Genomic DNA, 24,820 nt, shown 5'->3' with positions numbered 1-24,820 from the left:
TTGTCCCAATGTGGCCAAATATTTAATGGAGCCCACATTAAAAATTATATTGATGTATTAAACTGCTGACATTGCTACAGAATCTACATAAAACAGTTTCATGCCACTAAATTCATCATCACTTTTTCTTTTATTCATTCAGGGTATGTGGGCTTCCCTGGCTGAATCAGCATTTATTGCCCATCCCTAGTTGCCCTTGAGAAGGTGGTGGTGAGCTGCCTTCTTGAACCGCTGCAATCCATGTGGTGTAGGTACACCCACAGTGCTGTTAGGAAGGGAGTTCCAGGATTTTGACCCAGTGACAGTGAAGGAACGGTGATATATTTCAATGTCAGGATGGTGAGTGACTTGGAGGGGAAATTCCAGGTGGTGGTGTTCCCATCTATCTGCTGCCCTTGTCCTTCTAGATGGTAGTGGTCGTGGGTTTGGAAGGTACTGTCTAAGGAGCCTTGGTGAATTCCTGCAGTGCATCTTGTACATGGTACACACTGCTGCTACTGTGCGTTGGTGGTGGAGGAAGGAGCGAATGTTTGTGGATGTGGTGCCAATCAAGCGAGCTGCTTTGTCCTGGATGGTGTCAAGCTTCTTGAGTGTTGTGGGAGCTGCACTCATCCAGGCAACTGGGGAGTATTCCATCACACTCCTGGCTTGTGCCTTGCAGATGGCAGACAGGCTTTGGGGAGTCAGGAAGTGAGTTACTCGTCACAGGATTCCTAGCCTCTGACCTGCTCTTCTAGCCACAGTATTTAAATGGCTAGTCCAGTTCAATATTTGGTCAATGGTCACCCTCAGAATGTTGGTAATGCCATTGAACATCAAGGGTCAATGGTTAGACTCTCTCTTGTTGGAGATGGTTGTTGCCTGGCACTTGTGTTACTTGCCACTTGTCAGCCCAAACCGGGATATTATCCAGGTCTTGATGCATTTGGACATGGACTGCCTCAGTATCTGAGGAGTCGCGAATGGTGCTGAACATTGTGCAATCATCAGCGAACATCCCCACTTCTGACCTTATGATGGAAAAAAGGTCATTGATGAAGCAGTTGAAGATGTTTGGGCCTAGGACACTACCCTGAGGACCTCCTGCAGTGATGCCTGGAGCTGAGATGACTGATCTCCAACAACCACAACCATCTTCCTTTGTGCTAGGTATGATTCCAACCAGTGGAGAGTTTTCCCCGACTCCCATTGACTCCATTTTTACTAGGGCTCCTTGATGCCACACTCGGTCAGTCAAGGGCAGTCACTCTCACCTCACAAATTCAGCTCTTTTGTCCTTGTTTGAACCAAGGCTGTAATGAGGTCAGGAGCTGAGTGGCCCTGGCAGAACTGAAACTGGGCGTCAGTGAGTAGGTTATTGCTAAGCAAGTGCTGCTCGATAGCACTGTTGATGACCTCTTCTATTACTTTACCGATGATCAAGAGTCATTGGGGTGGTAATTGGCGGGGTCAGATTTGTCCTGTTTTTTGTGTACAGGACATAGCTGGGCAATTTTCCACTTAGATGGTAGATGCCAGTGTTGTAGCTATACTGGAACAGCTTGGCTAAGGACGTGGAAAGTTCTGGAGCACAAGTCGTCAGTACTCTTGATGGAATATTGTAAGGGCCCATAGCCTTTGCACTATCCAGTGCCTTCAGCCATTTCTTGATATTATGTGGAGTGAATTGAATTGGCTGTGATGCTGGGGACCTCTGAAGGGGGCCGAGATGGTCAGCCACTCGGCACTTCTGGCTGAGGATTGTAGACCAGGCCAGATAAGGACAGCAGATTTCCTTCCTTAAAGGGGATTAGTGAACCAGATGGGTTTTTACAACAATCAATGGTTTCATGGTCATCATTAAACTTTTAATTCTAGGTGTTATTGATCTGCCGTGGCGGGATCCGAACCCGGGTCCCTGAACCATTACCCTGGGTCTCTGGGTTACTAGTCCAGTGACAATACCACCATGCTATCTATGACAAATATCTAGCTCATGGTTCATGTTAATATTTTGCAGGTAATGTTTAATTCTGGGAAGATTCTTGTTGTGAAGGTAAGGTAACTAAAATGCTGGGCTTTAGAGATTTACAGAACACTTAAAAGAAAATGACATTTCAGAAGGTTACCCATGTTTGTCTAACAGGGTCAAAATAAAAGGGACAAGATCTTGAACTCCCTCCTCCATTCCCACCCCCTTTCTGTTTCTTCCCCCTCCCTTTTGTTTTTTCCAATAATTTATATAGATTCTTCTTTTCCCACCTATTTCCATTATTTTTAAATCTATACCTTTTATGCCTTTTTAGTCTTATTTCACCCCACCCCCACTAGAGCAATCTGTACCTTGCGTGTCCTGCTATCCATTTTAATTAGCACATTCTTTTAGATAATACCACCACCTTCAACACCTCTTTGTTCTTTTGTCTGTGACATATTTTGGTTATCTGCTCCTACCACTGCTTGCTTGTCCCTACAACCTCCCCCCACCCACCTTAAACCAGCTTATATTTCACCCCTCTCCTATTTTTACTTAGTTCTGTTGAAGGGTCATGAGGACTCGAAACGTCAACTTTGTTCTTCTCCGCCGATGCTGCCAGACCTGCTGAGTTTTTCCAGGTATTTCTGTTTTTGTTTTGGATTTCCAGCATCCGCAGTTTTTTGTTTTTAACTAGAGTTTCAAACTTTGCCTACTTTTAAAAAGTTGCTGGTCCCTAATCAGATCGTAAAAACTGTCCTGAGCTAAAACAGCCAAAACCATTTGTCAATGAATATCAACTGCAGCTGAATTTCTGTTTAAAAACTTACTCCCCCACCACCACTCCCATTCCCAACCAGATATTCATAGACATTGATTCTGCTCATGCTCAGAGGACAGTTTAGATTGAAAATTTCTTGTGCATTTAATGTAATTGCATAACATACCAGTAGGATGCACGTGATGTGTGGTGTCATTATCAGGCTGACCATGGAATAGTATGTTTTTGCATGGGATTTTACCTTACAGCAGGCCATATCTAATGTGACTGAAGAATTATTTTGAGATCAGTTTTAAGACTGGATTCTATCGGCTCCATGAATGGTTAAAAGATTTGAGGATATTTTTTACTTCAGCCATCAATGTGCAGAGATGTGTGTGCCGGCAGCCATATTTGTAATTAGTGTTAATGGATAAAATATTATGTCAGATAGGCACACCTGAATTCTCAATCGCACTCACAGCATGGAAATTTTGGTGCAGAGAAAACAGAAGCCAAAAATATACTCCCTTAGGCCCTAATATGTGCATGCACTCCAGTAAGCTAACTCTCACTGTAGGCAGCTTTTATGTCAAAACTCAATAAAAACTTTCCAGTCATTTCATCAATGTGGCAAATCAAACACTAATGATAGTATCACTCAATTGCTCGGTGGTACTACTCTACAATAGGATATCTGGAGCTGGCAAACAGGGACAGTCGCGGGAACCAGCAACGAAGGAGGCCTGTTCCAAGAGCTGGCAATCAGAGGGAGCCTTGGGAGCTGGCCACCAGAAGGATCTCTGGAACTGGTAGTTAGATGGGCATTAACTGGGGACTGGCCAGATCCTCTGTAGCAATGGTATTTCTGGCTATGATTTCAGGGTGAATATCAAAGACTTACAAGATTCCTACCAAGTTGGTGGCAGTGTGTTGAGTGCTGCATTTATTAAAGCCAGTAGGCTATCATCTAGTTGTTGAATTATTGCTGGTTATGAAGGACATCTGAGTGTTACCGGTATTTCTATTAGTTACACTGCAATTTCAGTGAGTTGCTATTAGTTACTGGTGGAATCAAAGTCCCTCCCACCTCTGGTATCTCCCTGCTAATCACTCCCATGCCCTTGGTTTCCTCTCTTCGCCTCCTGGTTCTTGGAACATCTTACACTGCAGCAGCTGGTGCAAAACCATGAGCAAAGAAGTAAACTACAGGAGACACAACTTTTATAAAAGGTAATTCCAGTGGTATTTGTAGGTGTTGTGCAATCAGGTATCACATGGTCAGTATATCACGGGGTCATTCCTCTATGAATGCATCCAAACAGAGTTGACAACCCAACAAAGTATCTCACAAGCTCACACAGTTAATGTTCCATAGTCTGTTTCCATATTATTAGCAGAACTGTTGTTAGCAGGAAACAAGTAATTCCCCACAGAGAGAAATAATGAGCGTGGAGGGCAAGTCACCCCAGTAACCAATTATGAAGTTGCACTGGAAATTATCTAGGGTGCAGAAAACTGAGCCAGCCTGCTGCTGCTAGGGTAAGAATAAAGATTACATAGGTTTATTGGTAACTTCTGCAAAAACTGCATCGTTAATGATAAAAAATAATTATTTCTAGACAAGCAAAACAAATCAGACATAATAGGTCCATAGTATGCCTATATTGAAGTTGTTTCTCAGTCAAGTGGAGGGCTTTATTTCTCATTACATTCTTACTCTATGGCATACAAACCCTTACAAAACTCATTCTAAAGACTGTTATAAAAAGAGAATGCATCTGTCTTTAGACATAATAGTGAAAAATGTTTCCTATGAGAAAATGCATTTGACATTATCTAACAACAATGCAAATCAATATATAAAACAGAAATTTGGGAAATCAATCTCCATCACAATAAACTACTAAACAAATCCATCAGTACACTACCCAGTTGGGTGCTCTAATGAGATTTATGTTCAAACAATAAAGAAGAAAACCAGGAGTGATGAAGTTAAATGCTGTCTCTGAGCTCTTAACATCCTTTTAAGAAATCTGTCAAGTACGTATTCAGTGGACTGCATACTGATCAGCTCTTGCAACAAGAAAAAGAGCAACCACAAAGTTCTAGTTATTGCACACCACTGCCATATCATAGAACATAAAATGTTAGAGCATGATTATAGGTAGACTATGCAAAACATGCATAATAAATACAATTTATTTAATTGGATTCAATGCAAGAATTGCAACTGCTGCCTAGTTTACTCTTTATTATGGTTTTGTAACTTTGTTTTGCTTGTATACATGTCCCTTTCTACCTGTTTTTCCTCCATCGCCTCTCTGCATAGAAGATTTAGGCAGTGTACACAACTATATATAAACACAATTCAGTATTGATTCAGCAACAAGGATGAGAAGCAGCAGTATGTACATCATTGGTTGTAAAGCTGTCTCTTCACACAAATGGTGTGTATTTCACGTTACTAGCTTTCTGCCTCTCCGCTCTCTCTAATAACCTGCTTCACATTGAGAAAGCACCCGGGTGCAAACATATGTCAACTTTAAGTAGAGACTGGAGTTTGAATACAACATCAGTTACTTACATAACCACTTACCTGCACATAGGAAATAAAGGAATCACACTGAGCAGAGTAATGCGAGGAGAGAAAAATAAATAAGTAGTAGATTGGATTTTAGAAGCAGTGAGGGTAAACCAAGATGTTTAAATTTGCACAAAAGAGCCACTGTCATGAGCTGAAGGTAGACACATAATTTCACATTCACCCAATCTTTAAAAGTTCTGCATCAGCTAAAATCTGGCATGAATCTTTTAACACTTAACATATTCATTGTTGGTTCTAAATCTTGGAGAATTTTTAGTTTAGCAGTCATACATTAAATAGATTTTAGCCAATAATATTGATTCAGTTACTGAATCCAGTACCCAATGACAGGAAGTCTATTATAAATTTAGTTAAAATCTAATGACATCTTGACTAAAGTATAACAATTTCATGATTTTTTTCTGGTTTATAGTGAAGTAGGTTTATGGGGGTATGTATAATTGGGTCTGGCTGTGTGATTTAATTACATTTGGAGACAAGTAGACTGCAAGCTTTAAATCATCAAAAGAAGCTAGGTGCTTGACATGCTAATGAGTAAACATGGATGCTGGTTTAGCATGTAATGCGTAAAGGGGATTTGAAATTTTAGATAAATGATGGGATTACTTGGATTTCAAAGGGATCTTAGTCTGTTTACAACTAGACAGATAAGCAGGGCTAAGGAGTGTATTGACAACATTGGCAACAAGAAAGTTTTTATGTTTTGAGGAAGATAAAGTTTCAAAGACATATGGAACAATAGAATTTACATATTAAAAAAAGAGAAACATATATAAAGGAGAATGAAAGGCTATGTGGAAGAAGGCCATGTAAGATCTAACAGGAGTATATGAAATAGCCTTAATGAAGCCTCCAGCCATGTATGCTATATAACGAAACTGAAGTCGGGGAAAAGCCATTTGGAATTTCACTGACAAGTGGGTATTGTGTTAACTTGCTGGTTCTGTTTTAAATCTAAAATCTATTTTTGACTGTTGCCTTAAAGGGCTGTAACTGGGGGTCAGGTTAATTAGGGATTTTAGGAGTTATTATAGTGGTAAGTAATTGTAGTCTTATGTATGTGCTCGAAATCTTTTATTTTGTTAATAAATATTTTAATTTAATTTTTAAAATCTCTAAATGTTTTGGTGGGCTTATTATTTCTGAATTCAGTGTACACGTTTCATAATAAATACAAATTGCAAAACCACTGTGATAATGCAACCAAGTTTCCCTTGTGCATTTGGTCCAACTGGCACACATCATCTGTCAAGTCATAACACATCTATAAGTCAATGTTTAGGAAAGAGAAATTAACCCAGATTGAAGAGATCAAATTTCCTCTGTTGACTTTCAGCGTACTAAGTGAAATGAGTGTATGCAGTTCAGTCCTACCCAGGTTCCTACCATACCTCAAATTCAAAGACATCTTCAGAAGAAAATTTCAAGCAAAGAAGCAATAAGGATGCTTGGCATCAGATAAGAAAATTCACACTGGGTCATGGAATGGTTTTCTGAGGTTGGGGTTAGTGATCATTGCTGAGCAAGGAAAATAAGCACTTTATCCAATGTTGAAGTTTTTGATACTGAGTGAATAAACAAAATGCAGAATACTTCTTTCCCCATTGTCATGGTTCTGGGTCCTTTGGCTAATGTTTCATGAATTGAACTTGGACATGAAATAAAAGTGTTAAGCTTCCAAATCGAACTCCACATACTAAGTTAACATAATTCAGTGTTTAGTGGGCAGATGAGTCATAATTATACTTACAATACAAGATAATCAGAGATCCAAACAATGGACAATTCATTAGGTATATGTGATTATTCAGCAAGGCACTTCATACCTTGTTGTTTTTGACCCTGTGAGGGGCTGAGAGAGAAACTTCTAAAAATCAGAACACAGGCACAAAGGAATTGAGCAACAGACAGCTGTAAAAAAAAAGGAAATGCTGTCCTAGGCATTTGGGCAAGGTAGATAGTGATTATGCTTTTAAACTGAGCTAGATACACCACTAAAGTTGGCTAGCACTGGTGTGTTCTTTGTGTGTTGTTATAAAAACAAATAGCGTTTCTAACAGTTGCGTCAAGCAACTCTAAACAATCTCATTGTTCTCTCTGTTTTACCAACTATGGAATAAGGGAGATTACAATCCAAACCAAATGCCACCACGCCCATTGCTAACTAAAATTGGAAGAGTATGGCCCCATTATCAATGCAAAGGCAGGTTCCAAGTTCGAAGGGATGGGGGAATGTGTGCACAAAGCCTGGAAGTAAAATCAGTGAGTCAGATTGATTGGCTTCCAGGTGTCGTATCTCCATGTTGCGCAGCAGGCAAGATGCACAACTGCAGTATATGGTCTGAATATCAGTGTCTAAAGGGCCAATGCAGAAATGAAATTTGGAAGAGCAAAGAATTATTTAGGATGGATGTACAAGGACAGGGAAGATGATGGTGTAGTGGCAATATCACGTGACTCGTAATCCAGAGGCTCAGGCTAATGCTCTGCGGAGGCAGGTTCAAATCCCACCACTCCAGTTTATGGAATTTAAATTCAAGTAATTAATAAATTCAATTAATCTTATAAAAATCTGGCATTGAAAGCTAGTCTCAATAACAGTGATCATGTATCTTTAACTGTTGTAAAAATCCATCTGGTTCACTGATGTGGTTTAGGAAAGGAAATCTGCCATCCTTACCTGGTGTGGCTTATATGTGACTGTAGACCTATAGCAATGTGGTTGACTCTTAACTTCCCTCAAAGCCATTTAGGGATGGACAACAATGCTGGTCTTTCCAAGGACGCCCACATCCCATGAACAAAGCAAAAAAAAGCAAAGGCAGCACCCGGGTTTAATGATAGTTCTCTGGAATTACTGCTGGATGCAATCAGGAATAGATGCGACAAACATTTTACCATCAGCAGAAGCAGGAAATCTGCAGCTGTCAGCAAGAAGGCATGCTGGAGGTGGCTGAGGATATGAACAACAGCAGAATTATGCCTTGGTCTTGGATGCAATGCAAGAAGTGGTTAACTAACTTGGTCAGGAAAGTGAGTATAGTTGCTAATTCACCTATATCCTTTGGTGTCAGCTCCATCCTTCTGCCTGTCTTGCCATGTGTGCTTCACTGCATCACTGTTCACACCCACTTAAGTTGCAGTAGCACCCGTCCTTCACTTTCTTTATGCTTCCTCATCTCTCCATGTATCCATCCATCACTTCTACTCATCTCACTTCACATGTAATGTGGCACATCTGTCTCATATTCACCCTTACCAAGCGCACTGGTTTCATCGGGAGAATAGGGTTACCTTCATTCACTTGCAGGCCTAATGTTTCACCCCTTGTAGAAGAATGCAAACGCAAGGAAGAGGGAGAGGACCAGAGGTGGGCTGCCACAAATATTGCAGCTCAGAGGTGCAGAGGAGAATGCCATGCATTTAAGTAGTATATCTGCAACCCTCTCTATCAGAGGTGGAGGGGCTGGAAGCTCGAAGATAGCTGATGACAGAATTACAAATAACTCTGACACACATATGCTGACTTTACTTCATCAACATCTGAATAAGAAGACTGAGTCCTTCACCTGCACAGCAAACACTGCCGGAGGTGCATGAGGCTGATTACTCAGAAGATCAGACACTTGTGGCGGGGACAGCTGTAGAGAGTCCATGTTGCTGGGCGGGTGGGGTGGGAGCGGGGGGGTGTGTGTGTGTGTGTGGGCGAGGGCAGTCCTCACCATATACATGGACAATCTTCTCCTAGCTTACAACCTGTCACCAATTTCCACCAAGCTGGTCTGCAGCAGAATGGTAGGAGTGATGCTGGCCCAGGGGAGGGATGGTGGTGAAAGGGGCCATAAAATTGCAGACACCACTCTAAGTGCTTCCACTTCTCGCCAGTTGCGCCCCTCAGGGGTTCCAAAATCCAGAGGGCGAAAGCCAAAGTTATCTCAGCAGTCAGGGTAAGGATCTGAGCAGCCTGCCATTACCTCTGCTGAATCTCCATGAGATGCATCATGTAGAAGTGGTAGGAAGTGTTAAGTTAAAGCAATTACAATTTATGAAGGGTATTTACATGGACGTTTGACAAAATGCTATGTTTCCCTTTTTTAATAAAAAACATTTACTTCCACAACTTGCCCACCATTGTGTCCTGAGTGCCTAGTTACTTTTTTTGTTTGTTTCATTTATCAATACATGAATGGGATCAATTGAGCAAATGTGCAATGGATGTATGCTTGTTTGAAGGACTGTTTAGTGTTGAGGGTGGGGGAGCTGGTGACGGTAGTAGCATTTGTTTCAGTCACAATAATTAATTGAACCTTTTAGCTGTGAGGGAACCTGAGCAGCATTGTATGTGTTGGTCTGAAAGTAGGTGCCCCATCTTCACATACTTCCCCCTTCTCTTCAATGTTGCCTGATGAGTGCTTTTGTTTTCGCAGGAGTTTCTGGGAGTAATTTGGGAGACACAGCAAAAATTCATCCCTAGGAAGAAGAAGCATACTAAAGGGAGGACGAAGCAACCATGGCTGACAAGGGAAGTCAGGGACAGCATAAAAGCTAAAGACAAAGCATACAATGCGGCGAAGAGCAGAGGGAAACCAGGGGATTGGGAAGCCTACAAAGACCAACAGAGGACAACTAAAAAAGAAATAAGGAGGGAGAAGATTAAATATGAGGGTAAACTAGCCAGTAATATAAAAGAAGATTGCAAGAGATTTTTAGATATATAAAGGGTAAGAGAGAGGCAAAAGTGGACATTGGGCCGCTGGAAAATGACGCTGGAGAAATAGTAGTGGGGAACAAAGAAATGGCAGAGGAACTGAATAGGTACTTTGCGTCAATCTTCACGGTGGAAGACACGAGTAACATCCTCAAAGTTCAAGAGAGTCGAGGGGCAGTGGTGAGTATGATGGCCATTACCAAGGAGAAGGCGCTAGGAAAACTGAAAGGTCTGAAGGTGGATAAATCACCTGGACCAGATGGATTACACCTCAGAGTTCTGAAGGAGATAGCTGAAGAGATAGTGGAGGCGTTAGTGGTGATCTTTCAGGAATCACTGGAGTCAGGGAGGGTCCCAGAGCACTGGAAAATCACTAATGTAACCCCACTGTTTAAGAAGGAAGTGAGGCAAAAGACGGGAAATTACAGGCCGATTAGCCTGACCTCGGTCGTTGGTAAGATTTTAGTGTCCATTATTAAGGATCAGATTTCAGAATACTTGGAAGTGCATTGTAAAATAGGGCAAAGTCAGCATGGTTTCATCAAGGGGAGGTCATGCCTGACAAATCTGTTAGAATTCTTTGAGGAGGTAACGAGTAGGTTAGACAAAGGAGAGCCAATGGGTGTTATCTACTTGGACTTCCAGAAGGCCTTTGACAAGGTGCTGCACAGGAGGCTGCTCAGTAAGATAAGATCCCATGGTGTCAGAGGCAAGGTACTAGCATGGATAGAAGATTGGCTGTCTGGCAGGAGGCAGAGTGTGGGAATAAGGGGGTCCTTCTCAGGATGGCGGCCGGTGACTAGTGGAGTTCTGCAGGGGTCAGTGTTGGGACCACAACTTTTCACTTTATACATTAATGATCTAGATGAAGGAACTGAGGGCATTCTGGCTAAGTTTGCAGATGATACAAAGAGAGGTGGAGGGACAGGTAGTATTGAGGAGGCAGGGAGGCTACAGAAGGATTTGGACAGGTTAGGAGAATGGGCAAAGAAGTGGCAGATGGAATACAACGTGGGGAAGTGTGAGGTCATGCACTTTGGTAGGAAGAATAGAAGCATAGACTATTTTCTAAATGGGGAGAGAATTCAGAAATCTGGAGTGCAAAGGGACTTGGGAGTCCTAGTCCAGGATTCTCTTAAGGTTAACTTGCAGGTTGAGTCGGTAGTTAGGAAGGCAAATGCAATGTTGGCATTTATTTCGAAAGGACTAAAATATAAAAGCAGGGATGTGCTGCTGAGGCTTTATAAGGCTCTGGTCAGACCACATTTAGCATATTGTGAGCAATTTTGGGCCCCGTATGTCAGGAAGGATGTGCTGGCCCTGGAGAGGGTCCAGAGGAGGTTCACGAGAACGATCCCAGGAATGAAAGACTTAACATATGAGGAACATTTGAGGACTCTGGGTCTCTACTCGATGGAGTTTAGAAGGAAGAGGGGGGATCTGATTGAAACTTACAGAATACTGAAAGGCCTGGATAGAGTGGACCTGGGGAAGATGTTTCCATTAGTAGGAGAGACTAGGACCTGAGGACACAGCCTCAGAGTAAAGGGAAGACCTTTTAGAACAGAGATGAGGAGAAACTTCTTTAGCCAGAGAGTGGTGAATCTATGGAATTCATTGCCACAGAAGGCTGTGGAGGCCAGGTCATTGAGTGTATTTAAGACGGAGATAGATAGGTTCTTGATTGGTAAGGGGATCAAAGGTTACAGGCAAAAGGCGGGAGAATGGGGTTGAGAAACTTATCAGCCATGATTGAATGGCGGAGAAGACTCGATGGGCCGAATGGCCTAACTTCTGCTCTTCTGTCTTATGGTCTTATTTATTTACGGCACAGGAGGCAGCTATTCAGCCCATCAAGGCCATGAATTGAGGCATGCAACTCAACGGCAACAGCAATCCAAGCAGTTATCTGACTGCACTTGCACCCCATTAGTAAGGGCTGGAGTAACCCCTCTTTGCAAGCAAATAGCTCTTTGAAAGTAAACAGAATAGGAAACTGAGTAATGCACCAAGGGCAAAACTCTATTAACAACTGAAATTGATGGATATTCTTGTAATATATGACCAAAACAGATCCTTACTTTAGAAGCCAGCCTTGAGAATTTTTCATTCTGATCCTCTGCAGAAGTCATCTTTTCTTGTCTGACCAAGTCTTGCAGACTTAAATTATCGTCATCCTGGAAGTATCTAATCCGTTCTCCCTCATGGTGAGTTTCAATCTGAAACAAGGACACTGTTATATGATTGTTGTGCAAAGCATTACAAAAATATAAAATTTCTAAAAGCCAGTCAACCGTAGAAATAGTTTTATGGTATTATAATGCTTAAAGCTTTACGCAGGAGATCAGTAAAGAATGAATCATGGCTTATTGAGAAAAAAAAAGTAACTTTATTGTATAATGTCCTTTTTAGAAACAAACTGCTTACAGCATCAAGACCTCCAGTAACTTTCCCTACTGCAATGGTAATCTTCTCCTTTCACTGAATACACAAATCTTCATGCAATCTGTAGCAGATACACTATAGCATTTATCTACAAAGAACCTTAACTTTTTAGTTGGAGTAAGAGAAAACATTAGAATATTTTGCTTGAATATATTTTAAGCTGAAACCTACTTTAACGTTAACTGAACATAAACAAAAAGCCAAAATAATTGCCAAAAAGGGTTTACAGCTGAAACTTTTAACTTGTCTGTTCATTACTCAGATCTTGAGTGATCTGCTGAAACATGATTGATTTTTTAAACTTCAGACCTCAGCTGCACCTTTCATTCTATTCGCAGAATGAGAAACAGGCAAGTTTACTTTTGGGCCAGATGTCTTTAAGCAGCGGTCAGAGCTCCCAGACCTGTTCTTTTTCTCTTCTTGTGAATGACAGATCCTTGTGCCTCCCTTGCATTTTCTGTTTCAATTCTGTTTCAGCAATTTGTTTCTCTTTCACTATTATTTATTTCTTGTACTTAATCTGTAAATGGATCTCTCATATTTTTATTCTTATTTTTCAGGATGTGGCTGTTGGTGGCTAGGCCTGCACTTGATGCCCATCCCTAACTGCACTTGAGGTGGTGGTGGTGAGCTGTCTTCTCAAACCACCACAGTCCATGTGGTGTAGGTACACCTACAGTGCTGTTTGGAAGAGGTTCCAGGATTTTGACCCAGTGACAGTGAAGGAAAGGCAATGTAGTTCCAAAAAAGGATGGTGTACGGCTTGGAGGGAAACCTGCAAGTGGTGGTGTTCCCATGCATCTGCTGCCCTTGTCCTCCCGGTTGGTAGAGGGCGCGGGTTTGGAAGGTGCTGTCGATGGAGCCTTGCTGCAGTGCATCTTGTATATGATACATACTGCTGCCACTCTATGTTGGTGGTGGAGAGAGTGAATGTTTAAGGTGATGGATGGGGTGCCAATCAAGTCATGCTAAACTTTTAGGATAAAGCTATAAATGTTTAATATAATAAAAACTTTAAATCTGCATTCATTTCTTGATTACAAAATCATACTTTCTGACATCAAATTCATTCAATACAAATGCCTACGTTCACATTTATAATAGCAACTGCTGACGTAAACTTGCTACGCTGCAAATACACCCACCTGCCAGCAGTGATGCTGCAGTTGCTCAGTTTTGCATCTCTCACCTGCTCAGCCTAACCTTCAGAAAGACACCTACGTTGCAACTAGCTCTGCTTCCCAAATAGTTCCAAGTTTTGCTATAAGACTACACTTGTTTTTCACTTCTTGAGTGAAACACCACAACAGATTAAATAGTATGTTATAAATTCTATTTGAAATCAAAGGGTATTTCATGATGATCATTCCATTTGGCATTTACAACTCCATGCTAGAGAGCAAAAAGGTTGCAGTTGACAAAGCTCCATTGCACTTGTCATTTATAATTTGTCACCAGCAAGAGAATTCTAAGCATCATTTCAAACCCAGCTGTCACAGAATTGGGGGTGAAGTGGGTAAGTGGGTGGTAGGTGAGGTGGGCAGGGAATGGGGGGGGTGCAGTAAGAGGTAGGGGGAAGGGATGTAAGGAGTTGATGTTGGGGCGTAGGGGGTGTGGCTGGTAAGTAGGTAGGTGGGTGAGGGGGGTAGGTGGATAGGGGTGTAAGTGGATGAGGTGAGCATGGAGTGGGGGGGTCAGGGGGTAGGGGTGTAGGTGTTAGGGGGTAAGGTGGGTAGGAGGGGCTTGGTGGGTGAGGACGAGGTAAATGGGTGGGGGAGTATATGGATGACAGGGTTGTGGGTGAGGGGCTAAGTGGGTGAGGGGATAGGTAGGTAAGTGGGTGTGGGGGGTGAGGTGGTTAAGTGGCTAAGGGCAGGTGGGTAGGGATAGATGAGTGAGGTTGGTAGCCAGGTAAGTAGGTAAGTGCGTGAGGAGGACAGGTGGGTAGGGGGTGCTCGGGAATAGATGGGTGATGTCAGGTGGGTATGGGTAGGGAATAGGTGGATAAGTGCGCTGGGGGGAGGTGAATAGGTGAGCGAATAGGGTAGGTGGTCGGGGGTTAGGTGTGGAAGTGGGTAATTAGGTCAGAAAATAGTTGGGTCCAGTCAGGTGGGTTGTGGGGTCGGGTCGGGAGAGTAGTGGAGTCAGGTCAGGAGGGTAGTTGGTTGGTCGGGAGGATAGTCTGGGGGTCCAGGGTGGGATGGGGGTTAGGGGTGATAGTTGGGGGATGTCATCAAGAGGGGTAGTTGGGCTGTCAGGGGAGGTAATCAGAGGGATTGGGGGGCGTTCGGGGGGTCAGTTCTGAAGTTACCCAGGAGTTAGACTAGGTTTCCATCCATCCAACATTTGCTGGGTAACTATTCAGGTAAGTACTTCAGAACTGTCCCAAATCTCCAACTCTAACTCAGTGTCTGAGACATTCGCGGAGGGTCCCGGGAAGCAGGGAAATTGCCCATTGGAAGCTGAAACTTCCCGGGCAATTCCCACGAAGGTCCACACATCAGGACTTCCACAGGGTCTTAACTCACATCTCAGTCGGTCGTCCGGTCTCCAACAATCTGGAGACCAGAAGGTTTTGCCTCGTATTTTGCATTATACAAATAGCAACAAGGTTTAACCTTAATTTTTTACATTTCTTCACTGAACTGTGTTTGGATTTAAAAAAAAACACACAGTGCTGAAATTAATTTGAAGTATAATCTTGATACTTCTGCTAGGAGCCAAGTGAAGTTCTTGGAAGCAGTTACCTGTTTTAACTTGAAGTTATGACTATTAATCAAATTCAAAGTCATGTGAAATTTACCATTCGTCTTTTCTTTTTTCCTCCTTTGTGTGCTACGGATTCTGCTGAAGCACCTACAGGCCACACTCTCCCTGACTGATCAGTGCGAACTAGAATCACCTCCTGATTTTCATCTGCCTAGATCAGTTAAAGAAAGACATAACCTCTTAGATAAATATATACATTTATTGCAAAAAGTATCCCATTTTAATTTTGAAAGTTGTGAGGCAATGTAACATGCAGATGCACTACAACTGCTTCTGTGCCCAAGCAAAGCAGTTTCAGCACAAGATCAGTACAAATATGTAGTGTAAGTCAGGTACAAAGTTGCCAAATGAAATTTGGAGAATAGTTTAAAAATACTTTTACGTAAGTACCTGTATTTTGGCAAATCAGTACGAAACATAGACTTGAGGAGATAGAAATTGGTACGCAATGTGTCCATTTTTCGATCATAAAGCCTATCAATTTAACAGTGGGACAGCCTGTGCTTGATTTACACAGGCATTGGTCCCAGAAAACATGCAGAAATCCATTTCTACTGTGATGTCCATGACAAGATATATCCTTTCAGCTGTATCTATGTGTCGCCAGTTCAATGGTTACAAAAACAGGCCATCTTACAGTACTGACTTTGTCTACACTGGAGTACTGCTTTGGGCTGCAGTAGAGTGCTTAAGTTGGATTTTGGTGACTGAGGGAGTTCAGTGAGGAGGGAACGAGGTGATCCTTTGAGTACCGTGAGTACGGTCGGGTAAGTATTTACTACTTTTATCGCTTATAGCTTTTAAGGTCTTATTTTGTGGTTCATCGTTTGTAAGGGCTATATTCTGTAACAACGAGGAGCAGGGAAGAAGGGCCCCAGAGTAATTGATATTATTTGATATTAAGTCTATTCCAAAAGGTTTAATTTAATTTAAAGGGGTAAGTCATGGCAGGAGAGTTCAAAGCCGTAGTGGGCTCCTCCTGCTCTATGTGGGAAGCCAGGAACATTTCCAGTGCCCGGGGCCAGCATGTGTGCAGGAAGTGTCTCCAGCTGCAGCTCCTGGAAGCCCGTATTTCGGAGTTGGAGTGGCGGCTGGGGACATGGTGGAGCATCCGTGAGGCGGAGAGTATCGTGGATAGCACGTATAGAGAGGTGGTCACACCGCAGGCTAAGAGTCCACAGGCAGGAAGGGAATGGGTGACCATCGGGCAGAGCAAAAGGACTAGGCAGGCCCTGCAGGAATCTCCTGTGGTTATGCCCCTGCAAAACAGATATACCGCTTTGGATACTGTTGAGGGGAATGGCCTCCAGAGGAAAGCAGCAACAGCCAAATTTGTTGCACCACGGTTGGCTCTGCTGCACAGGGAAGGAGTAAAAAGTGTGGGAATGCAATAGTTATAGGGGATTCAATTGTAAGGGAATAGATAGGTGTTTCTGCAGCCACAAACGAGACTCCAGGATGGTATGTTGCCTCCCTGGGGCTAGGCTCAAGGATGTCTCAGAGCGGCTACAGGGCGTTTTGAACGGGGAGGGTGAACAGCCAGTGGTCGTGGTACACATTGGCACAAATGACATAGGTAAAAAAAAGGGATGAGGTCCTAAAAGCAGAATTTGGGAGTTAGGAAGTAAGTTGAAAAGTAGGACCTCAAAGGTAGTGATCTCAGGATTACTATCAGTGCCACGTGCTAGTCAGAGTAGAAATAGCAGGATGTATCAGATGAATACGGTGGCTGAAGAGATGGTGTGGGGGGAGGGTTTCAGATTCCTGGGACATTGGGGAGGTGGGACCAGTACAAACTGGACGCGTTACACCTGGGCAGGACTGGGACTGATGTCTGAGGGGGAGTATTTGCTAGGGTGGTTGGGGAGGATTTAAACTAAAATGGCAGGGGGATGGGAACCTATGCAAGGAGTCAGATGAGGGGGAATCAAGGACAAGAACAAAAGACAGAAAGGGGAATAAGAAAAGTGATAGGCAAAGAAATCAAGGGCAGGAATCAAAGAGGGCCTCAGTGAAAAATAGTGGGAACGGGACAAGTAATGTTAAAAAGACAAGCCTTAAAGCTTTGTGCCTTAATGCGAGGAGCATTCGCAATAAAGTGGATGAATTAACCGTGCAAATAGATGTAAACAGGTATGATATAGTCGGGATTATGGAGACATGGATGCAGGGTGACCAGGGATAGGAACTGAACATCCAGGGGTATTCAGTATTTAGGAAGGACAGACAAAAAGGAAAAGGCGGTGGAGTTGCATTGCAGGTTAAAGAGGAAATTAATGCAATAGTGAGAAAAGATATTAGCTCCAACAATGTGGAATCTGTATGGGTAGAGCTGAGAAACACTAAGGGACAAAAAACGTTAGTGGGGGTTATATATAGACCCCCAAACTGTAGTGGTGATGTTGGGAATGGCATTAAACAGGAAATTAGAGACGCATGTAATAAAGGAACATCTGTAATTATGGGTGACTTTAATATGCATATAGATTGGGCAAATCAAATTAGTAACAATACCGTAGAGGAGGAATTCCTGGAGTGTATACAGGATGGTTTTCTGGACCAATATGTTGAGGAGCCAACTAGAGAACAGGCCATCCTAGACTGGGTATTGTGTAATGAGAAAGGAATAATTGGCAATCTAATTGTGCGAGGCCCATTGGGGATGAGTGACCATAATTTGATAGAATTCTTCATTAAGATGGAGAGTGACGTAGTTGATTCTGAGGCTAGGGTTCTGAATCTTAATAAAGGAAACTACGATGGTATGAGGCGCGAGTTGACTATGATGGATTGGGAAACGTTTCTTAAAGGGATGATGGTGGATAGCCAATGGCAAATATTCAAAGAGCGCATGGGTGAACTGCAACAATTGTTTATTCCTGTCTGTCGCAAAAGTAAAATAGGAAAGGTGGCCAAACCATGGTTTACATGGGAAATTAGAGATAATATTAGATCCAAGGAAGAGGCATACAAGCTGGCCAGAAAACACAACAGACCTGAGGATTGGGAGAACTTTAGAATTCAGCAAAGGAGGACCAAGGGATTGAAGGGGAAAATAGAGTATGTGAGGAAGCTTGCGGGGAACATAAAAACTGACTGTACAAGTTTCTATAGGTATGTGAAGAGAAAAAGATTGGTGAAGACAAATGTAGGTCCCTTACAGTCAGAAACAGGGGAATTTATAATGGGGAACAAAGAATTTATAATGGGGACCAATTAAATACATACTTTGGTTCTGTCTTCACAAAGGAGGACACAAATAACATACCAGAAATGTTGGGGAACACAGGGTTTAGCGAGAGGGAGGAACTGAAATAAATCACTATTAGTAAGGAAATGGTGTCGGAGAAATTGATGGGATTGAAGGCTGATAAATCCCCAGGGCCTGATAATCTACATCCCAGAGTACTTAAGGAAGTGGCCCTAGAAATAATGCATGCATTGGGTATGCATTGGTGGTCATCTTCCGAGATTCTATAGACTCTGGAACAGGTCCTACAGATTGGAGGGTAGCTAATGTAACCCCACTATTTAAAATGGGAGATAGAGAGAAAACAGGGAATTATAGACCAATCAGCCTGACATCAGTAGTGGGGAAAATTCTAGAGTTTTTATAAAAAATTTAATAGCTGAGCATTTGGAAAACAGTGGCAGAATCGGACAGAGTCAGCATGGATTTACGAAAGGGAAATCATGCTTGACAAATCTACTGGAATCTTTCGAGAATGTAACTAGTAGGTTTGATGAGGGGGAGTCAGTGGGTGTGGTTTATTTAAACTTTCAGAAGGCTTTCGACAAAGTCCCACATAAGAGGTTAGCGTGTAAAATTAAAGTGCATGGGATTGGGGGTAGTGTATTGAGATGGATAGAAAACTGGTTGGCAGACAGGAAACAGAGTAGGAATAAATGGGTCTTTTTCCGAATGGCAGGCAGTGACTAGTGGGGTACTGCAGAGATCGGTGCTGGGACCCCAGCTATTCACAATATATATTAATGACTTACATGAGGGAACTAAATGTAAAATCTCCAAATTTGCAGATGACACAAAGCTGGGTGGGAGGCTGAGCTGTGAGGAGGATGCAGAGATGCTTCAGTGTGATTTGGACAAGCTGAGTGAGTGGGCAAATGCATGGCAGATGCACTATAATGTGGATAAATGTGAGGTTATCCACTTTGGTAGCAAAATCAGGAAGGCAGATTATTATCTGAATGGCTATAAATTGAGAGAGGGGAATGTGCAACGAGACCTGGGTGTCCTCATATACCAATCGCTGAAGGTAAGCATGCAGGTGCAGCAGGTGGTAAAGGCAGCAAATGGTATGTTGGCCTTCATAGTGAGAGGATTCGGGTACAGGAGCAGGGATGTCTTGCTGCAATTATACAGGGTCTTGGTGAGACCACACCTGGAATAGTGTGTGCAGTTTTGGTCTCCTTATCTGAGGAAGGATGTTCTTGCTATTGAGGGAGTGCAGTGAAGGTAATTCCTGGGATGGCGGGACTGACACATGAGGACAGATTGAGTCGGTTAGGATTATATTCGCTGGAGTTCAGAAGAATGAGGGGGGATCTCATAGAAACCTATAAAATTCTAACAGGACTAGACAGGGTAGATTGAGGAAGGATGTTCCTGATGGTGGGGGCGTCCAGAACCAGGGGTCACAGTCTGAGGATACGGGGTAGACCGTTTAGGACTGAGATGAGGAGAAATTTCTTCACCCAGAGAGTGGTGAGCTTGTGGAATTCGCTGCCACAGAAAGTAGTTGAGGCCAAAACATTGCATGTTTTCAAGAAGGAGTTAGATATAGCTCTTGGGGCGAAAGGGATCAAAGAATATGGGGAGAAAGCGGGAGCAGGCTATTGAGTTGGGTGATCAGCCATAATCATAATGAATAGTGGAGCAGGCTCAAAGGGCTGAATGGCCTACTCCTGCTCCTATTTTCTATGTTTCTAAGACCATAAGACGTAGGAGCAAAAGTAGGCCATTCGGCCCATCGAGTCCTCTCCGCCATTAAATGAGATCATGGCTGATCTGACAATCCTCAACTCCACTTTCCTGCCTTCTCCCCATAACACTTGATTACCTTACTGATTAAAAATCTGTATATCTCAGCCTTGAATATACTTAATGACCCAGCCTCTACAGCCCTCTACGGTTAAGAATTCCAAAGAATGACTACCCTCTGAGAGAAGAAATTCCTCCTTATCTCTGTTTTAAATGGGTGCCCTCTTACTCTGAGATTATGCCCTCTGGTCCTAGACTCTTCCATAAGGGAAAACAACCTCACAGCATCTACCCTGTCAAGCCCCCTAAGAATCTTATATGTTCCAGTAAGGTCGCCTCTCATTCTTATAAACTCCAATGAGTCCAGGCCCAACCTACTCAACCTCTCCTCATAAGAAAATCCCTCCATACCCGGGATCAACCTATTGAACCTTCTCTGGACTGCCTCCAATGCCAGTATATCTTTCCTTAGACAAGGGGACCAAAATTGTTCACAGTATTCTAGGTGTGGTCTAACTAGTGTCTTGTATAGTTTTAACTAGACTTCCCTATTTTTATACTCCATTCCCTTTCAAATATAGGCCAACATATCATTGTCTTCCCTATTACCTGTTGAACTTGTATGTTAGCTTTTTGGGATTCATGCACAAGGACTCTCAAATCCCTCTCTGCTGCAGCCTTCCTCAGTCTTTCTCTAGTTAAATAATATTCAGCTCCTCTATTCTTCCTGCTAAAGTGCATAACCTCACATTTTCCCACTTTATACTCCATCTGCCAAGTTTTTGCTCACTTAACCTGTCTACATCTCTCTGTAGACTCCTTGTGTCATTCTCGTCACTTGCCTTCTCACCTATTTTTGTGTCATCTGCAAACTTGGCGATGGTACATTCACTTCCCTCATCTAATTCATTCATATATTGTAAATAATTGATGCCCCAGCACTGATCCCTGTGGCACTCCACTAGTTACAGGTTGGCATCCTGAAACTGTCCTCCTTATCCCAACTCTCTGTCTTCTATTAGTTAGCCAATCCTCTATCCATGCTCATATACTACCCCCCAACATCATAGGCTCTTATCTTATTAAGTAGCCTTATGTGCGGTACCTTATCGAACGCCTTTTGGAAATCCAAATATATTACATCTACTGGTTCTCCTTTATCTATTCTGCTTGTTACCTCCTCAAAGAATTCTCATAATTATCAGGAAAGGCCCATGTTTTCCATGCCTCCAGCAGCTGTTTTCAGGACCCACTAAAAGTAGATCTCAGATGTTGCCTGAAGTATGATGTTCATTTTAATAATTTTGTTCGAGTGCAAATGATGCCAGGAGTGCACATCACTGGCAACATGTATATAATATTATATATATATATATAGCTGTACCTTTACTTGAAACTCATTGCGAAATAACCAAAGGTACATCTTACACGTGATTATGTTGCTGCAGATAGGCAGACAATTTTCACACTGATTAAGAATTGGTAAGTTCGTTGCAGCTAAATCATTTACAAACAAGATCAAAGTTGAGATGATTTTGATAAAATTTTGAAGAGTCAATAAGATTTTCTATTTAGTTGCCGTAAGTTATATAAAATGCAATGCTTGTGTTAGATTGAAGTGAAATAATTATAGAAATACAAAAATACACTTATGAAGCTTTCTTTTTCCACAGCAAAAAATGACTTATGCCAATTTCTAATCAGACATAAATATGTTCAGCAGTAGTGACATTTGGCAAATTACCCCAGTACTTTCCATCTCATGCTCAATCACTGCCATAAGCATAGTCAGTTGTTTTGTGCTGGAATAAAAGTAACATTTATCCTGCAAATCTGATCTTTGAATTTGATAAGTTAATAGTTCCATGTCTCAATTCAGATCATTTCATACAAACTATTGCAAAACAAATAGTGAATAACTTAAATTAATACAGTCAGTGGTAAATAGCATACTGCCAAGTACTCGTGTTTTGCACTGAAAAGTGCCAGCTGCATAAAGAAACCTCCACTTTTTATGAAGATGTACCCATGAGGACGGGTCAGAAGTAGAGTTACCAGCTAAACTTTGTGAAGAAATGCACCTTGACATCAACTGCCTGGTTCTAATTTTAAGGTTATGCCCCTTTGTTTTGGACTCTTCCACCAGAGAAAATTGTTTCTACTAAATCTATCATCTCCTTTATTCATCTTAAACACCTCAATTAGATCACTTTGTAATCTTATATCTGTAAGGGAACACAAGCCTACTTTATGCAACCATGCCTCATAATTTAACCCTTTTAGCCCAAGTATCATTCTGATAAATTTATGCTGCACCTACTCCTTGGAGCAGTTAGGAAATTAAGACAAAGTATTATTATGACTTGTTTTAATAGATTGAGAGAGATCTCATTTTTAATTAAAATTTAAAATGAGATCAAGGAGCAAAAATGGATTTCAAAATATAGATGAAAGCTTCAAAAAACTAAATCTGGACAGTAAGGGCTGTGTGCTGAAATGCTAGAATAGATGACACACAGCATAAATATTCTCACTGTGATATAGAGAAAACCTTGAAAAAGTATTACACTGTCATAGCGATTATTTTACAAGCTACAAATCAATTTAGTTCCATCAACTATTAAAACTGAATTCTATGTTTATCATTTTCATCATTTGCCTAAAGTATAAACAAAGTTTATTCAGTGGGACAGGTTTTTTTGTGAAGAACAGATATACTTCTGACATTATTGAATCTCAAAATACATATTTTACTCATAACATTTCAAAAGATTAATTTATGATGACATGATATTACAGCTATTTATCAGTTTCTATATGGATAGATACACTGAGGATATTAGACATTTGTAAATTAGCCGTTAGTGCAGTCTTACCACATTGTCTGTCCTCTTTGGTGCTGTAGAAGTTGTTGTAATATGCTTTTGTCCTTGATTTTTCAATTTATGAGCTTCCTCCAATCGAGCCTTAAGTTTAGATGCCAGTTCCTTGAATACCAAAATTATAAGTGTATTGATTAAAACATCCAGTGTATAAGCTGTTCCAAATGTTCAGATAGACTATAACACACTTAAAAAAAATGATCACCAAGATGACATCAGAGGAAATTGTCATAATGACATTTACATTGATGCTGTTGGCACCATATTGCAATTTTACTAAGTATTTACTTTCCACTCATATTACAATGGACATCTACCTTTTATCACTTTAATCATTCACCTACAATGTAGTATAAACAGAATACAATATAGGTAGGTTCATTCCAAGGTCTGAGCTGAGTGCCTGGCAGGAGGAGCACTATATTTGGCCTCAGCACCTGTATGCCACGGAAAGCCACATTTCCTGATCCTGATCACTATCCATTGACCAGTGCTGGAAAGAGCATATATGTGGGCTTTTGATAAGAACAGATGTGATATCCTCTATAGATACATAACCATTGACGTTAAAAGTCTAGGCTGAGAACAAGAACCACCAACTTGCATTTTTATAGTGCCTTTAGTGTTAAAAACATTGAAAAATAATCATCGAAAAATAATATTCATGAAGGAGTGAATGGGAAATATGGATGATGACTAACAGCATAGAAAAATATATAGTTTTGTGATGGCACTTAAAGCTGTGGAGAGAAGAATTGAGACTGAAAAGAGTTCCAGAGATTAGGGCTGAGTCTGGCACTGATAAATGAATACATGCTACATGCCTGGCCAGAGTTACAGGAACAAAGGACATGGGGAAGAGCATTAGGTTAAGTACGTTACTGAAGTAGGAAATGGGCAAAGTCATGAAGAAATTTGAGGATCAATATGAGGATTTTGAAATTGCTACATGGGGGAAATGGAACCAATGTAGGTCAATACCGACAGAACAGACTCACCTGACAGTCAGGAGGGAGTGGCCTGGGAGTCCTTAGCATTGACTCTGTCTCATGGTCAAACATGGGCAACGAAACTTCTTGCTGATTACCACCTATTGGCTTCCCTTAGCTGATTAATCTGTACTCCTCCATGTTGAACACCGCTCGACAGGAACACTGAGGGTACCAAGGGCACAAAATGTTCTCTGGGTGAGGGATTTCAACATCCATCACCAAGAGTGGTTCCACAGTACCACTACTGACCAAGCTGGCCAAGTCCTGAAAGACATACGTGCCAGATTAGGTTTGTGTCATGGGGTGAGAGAACAAACAAAAAGGAAAGATCTGCTTGACCTCCTACTCACCAATCTACATGACGCAGATGTGCCAACAAGGGTGACCACTGCAAAGTCCTTGTGGAGATGAAGTCTCATCTTCACACTGAGGATACTCTGCATCATTTTGTGGCACACCACTGTGCTAAATGGGATAGATTCAGAACAGATCTAGCAGCTCAAAACTGGGCAACCCATGAGGCACTGTGGATCGTCAGCAGCAGAATTGTATTCCACCGCAATTTGTAACCTCGTGGTTTAGCATGTCCCTCACTCTACCATCACCATCAAGCCAAAAATGAGGTGTCAACCTGTTGAAGCTACAATTTAGGACTACATGCATGCTAAACAGGAGAAGCGGTGTGCAACAGACAGAGCAA

At 41.9% G+C, this 24,820-nt stretch overlaps 1 protein-coding gene across 2 annotated transcripts in view; it reads right to left on the bottom strand.

The window, feature by feature from the left end:
• Window positions 1–24,820, bottom strand: part of cwf19l2 (CWF19 like cell cycle control factor 2) — a 241,711-nt gene that overhangs the window by 80,188 nt on the left and 136,703 nt on the right. For both annotated transcript variants that reach the window (XM_078545514.1, XM_078545515.1), the window contains exons 10-12: window positions 23,123–23,233; window positions 15,279–15,395; window positions 12,112–12,249 (exon numbers count right to left, since the gene is read on the bottom strand). In XM_078545514.1, coding sequence (XP_078401640.1) covers window positions 12,112–12,249; window positions 15,279–15,395; window positions 23,123–23,233 — 366 coding nt within the window. The remainder of the gene's footprint in view (window positions 1–12,111; window positions 12,250–15,278; window positions 15,396–23,122; window positions 23,234–24,820) is intronic.

The sequence above is a fragment of the Cetorhinus maximus genome, chromosome 7, assembly GCF_964194155.1.
Source record: "Cetorhinus maximus chromosome 7, sCetMax3.hap1.1, whole genome shotgun sequence".
NCBI lineage: Eukaryota > Metazoa > Chordata > Chondrichthyes > Lamniformes > Cetorhinidae > Cetorhinus > Cetorhinus maximus.
Note: the sequence above shows the minus strand (reverse complement) of the source record. Positions and strands in the feature narration are given on the sequence as shown.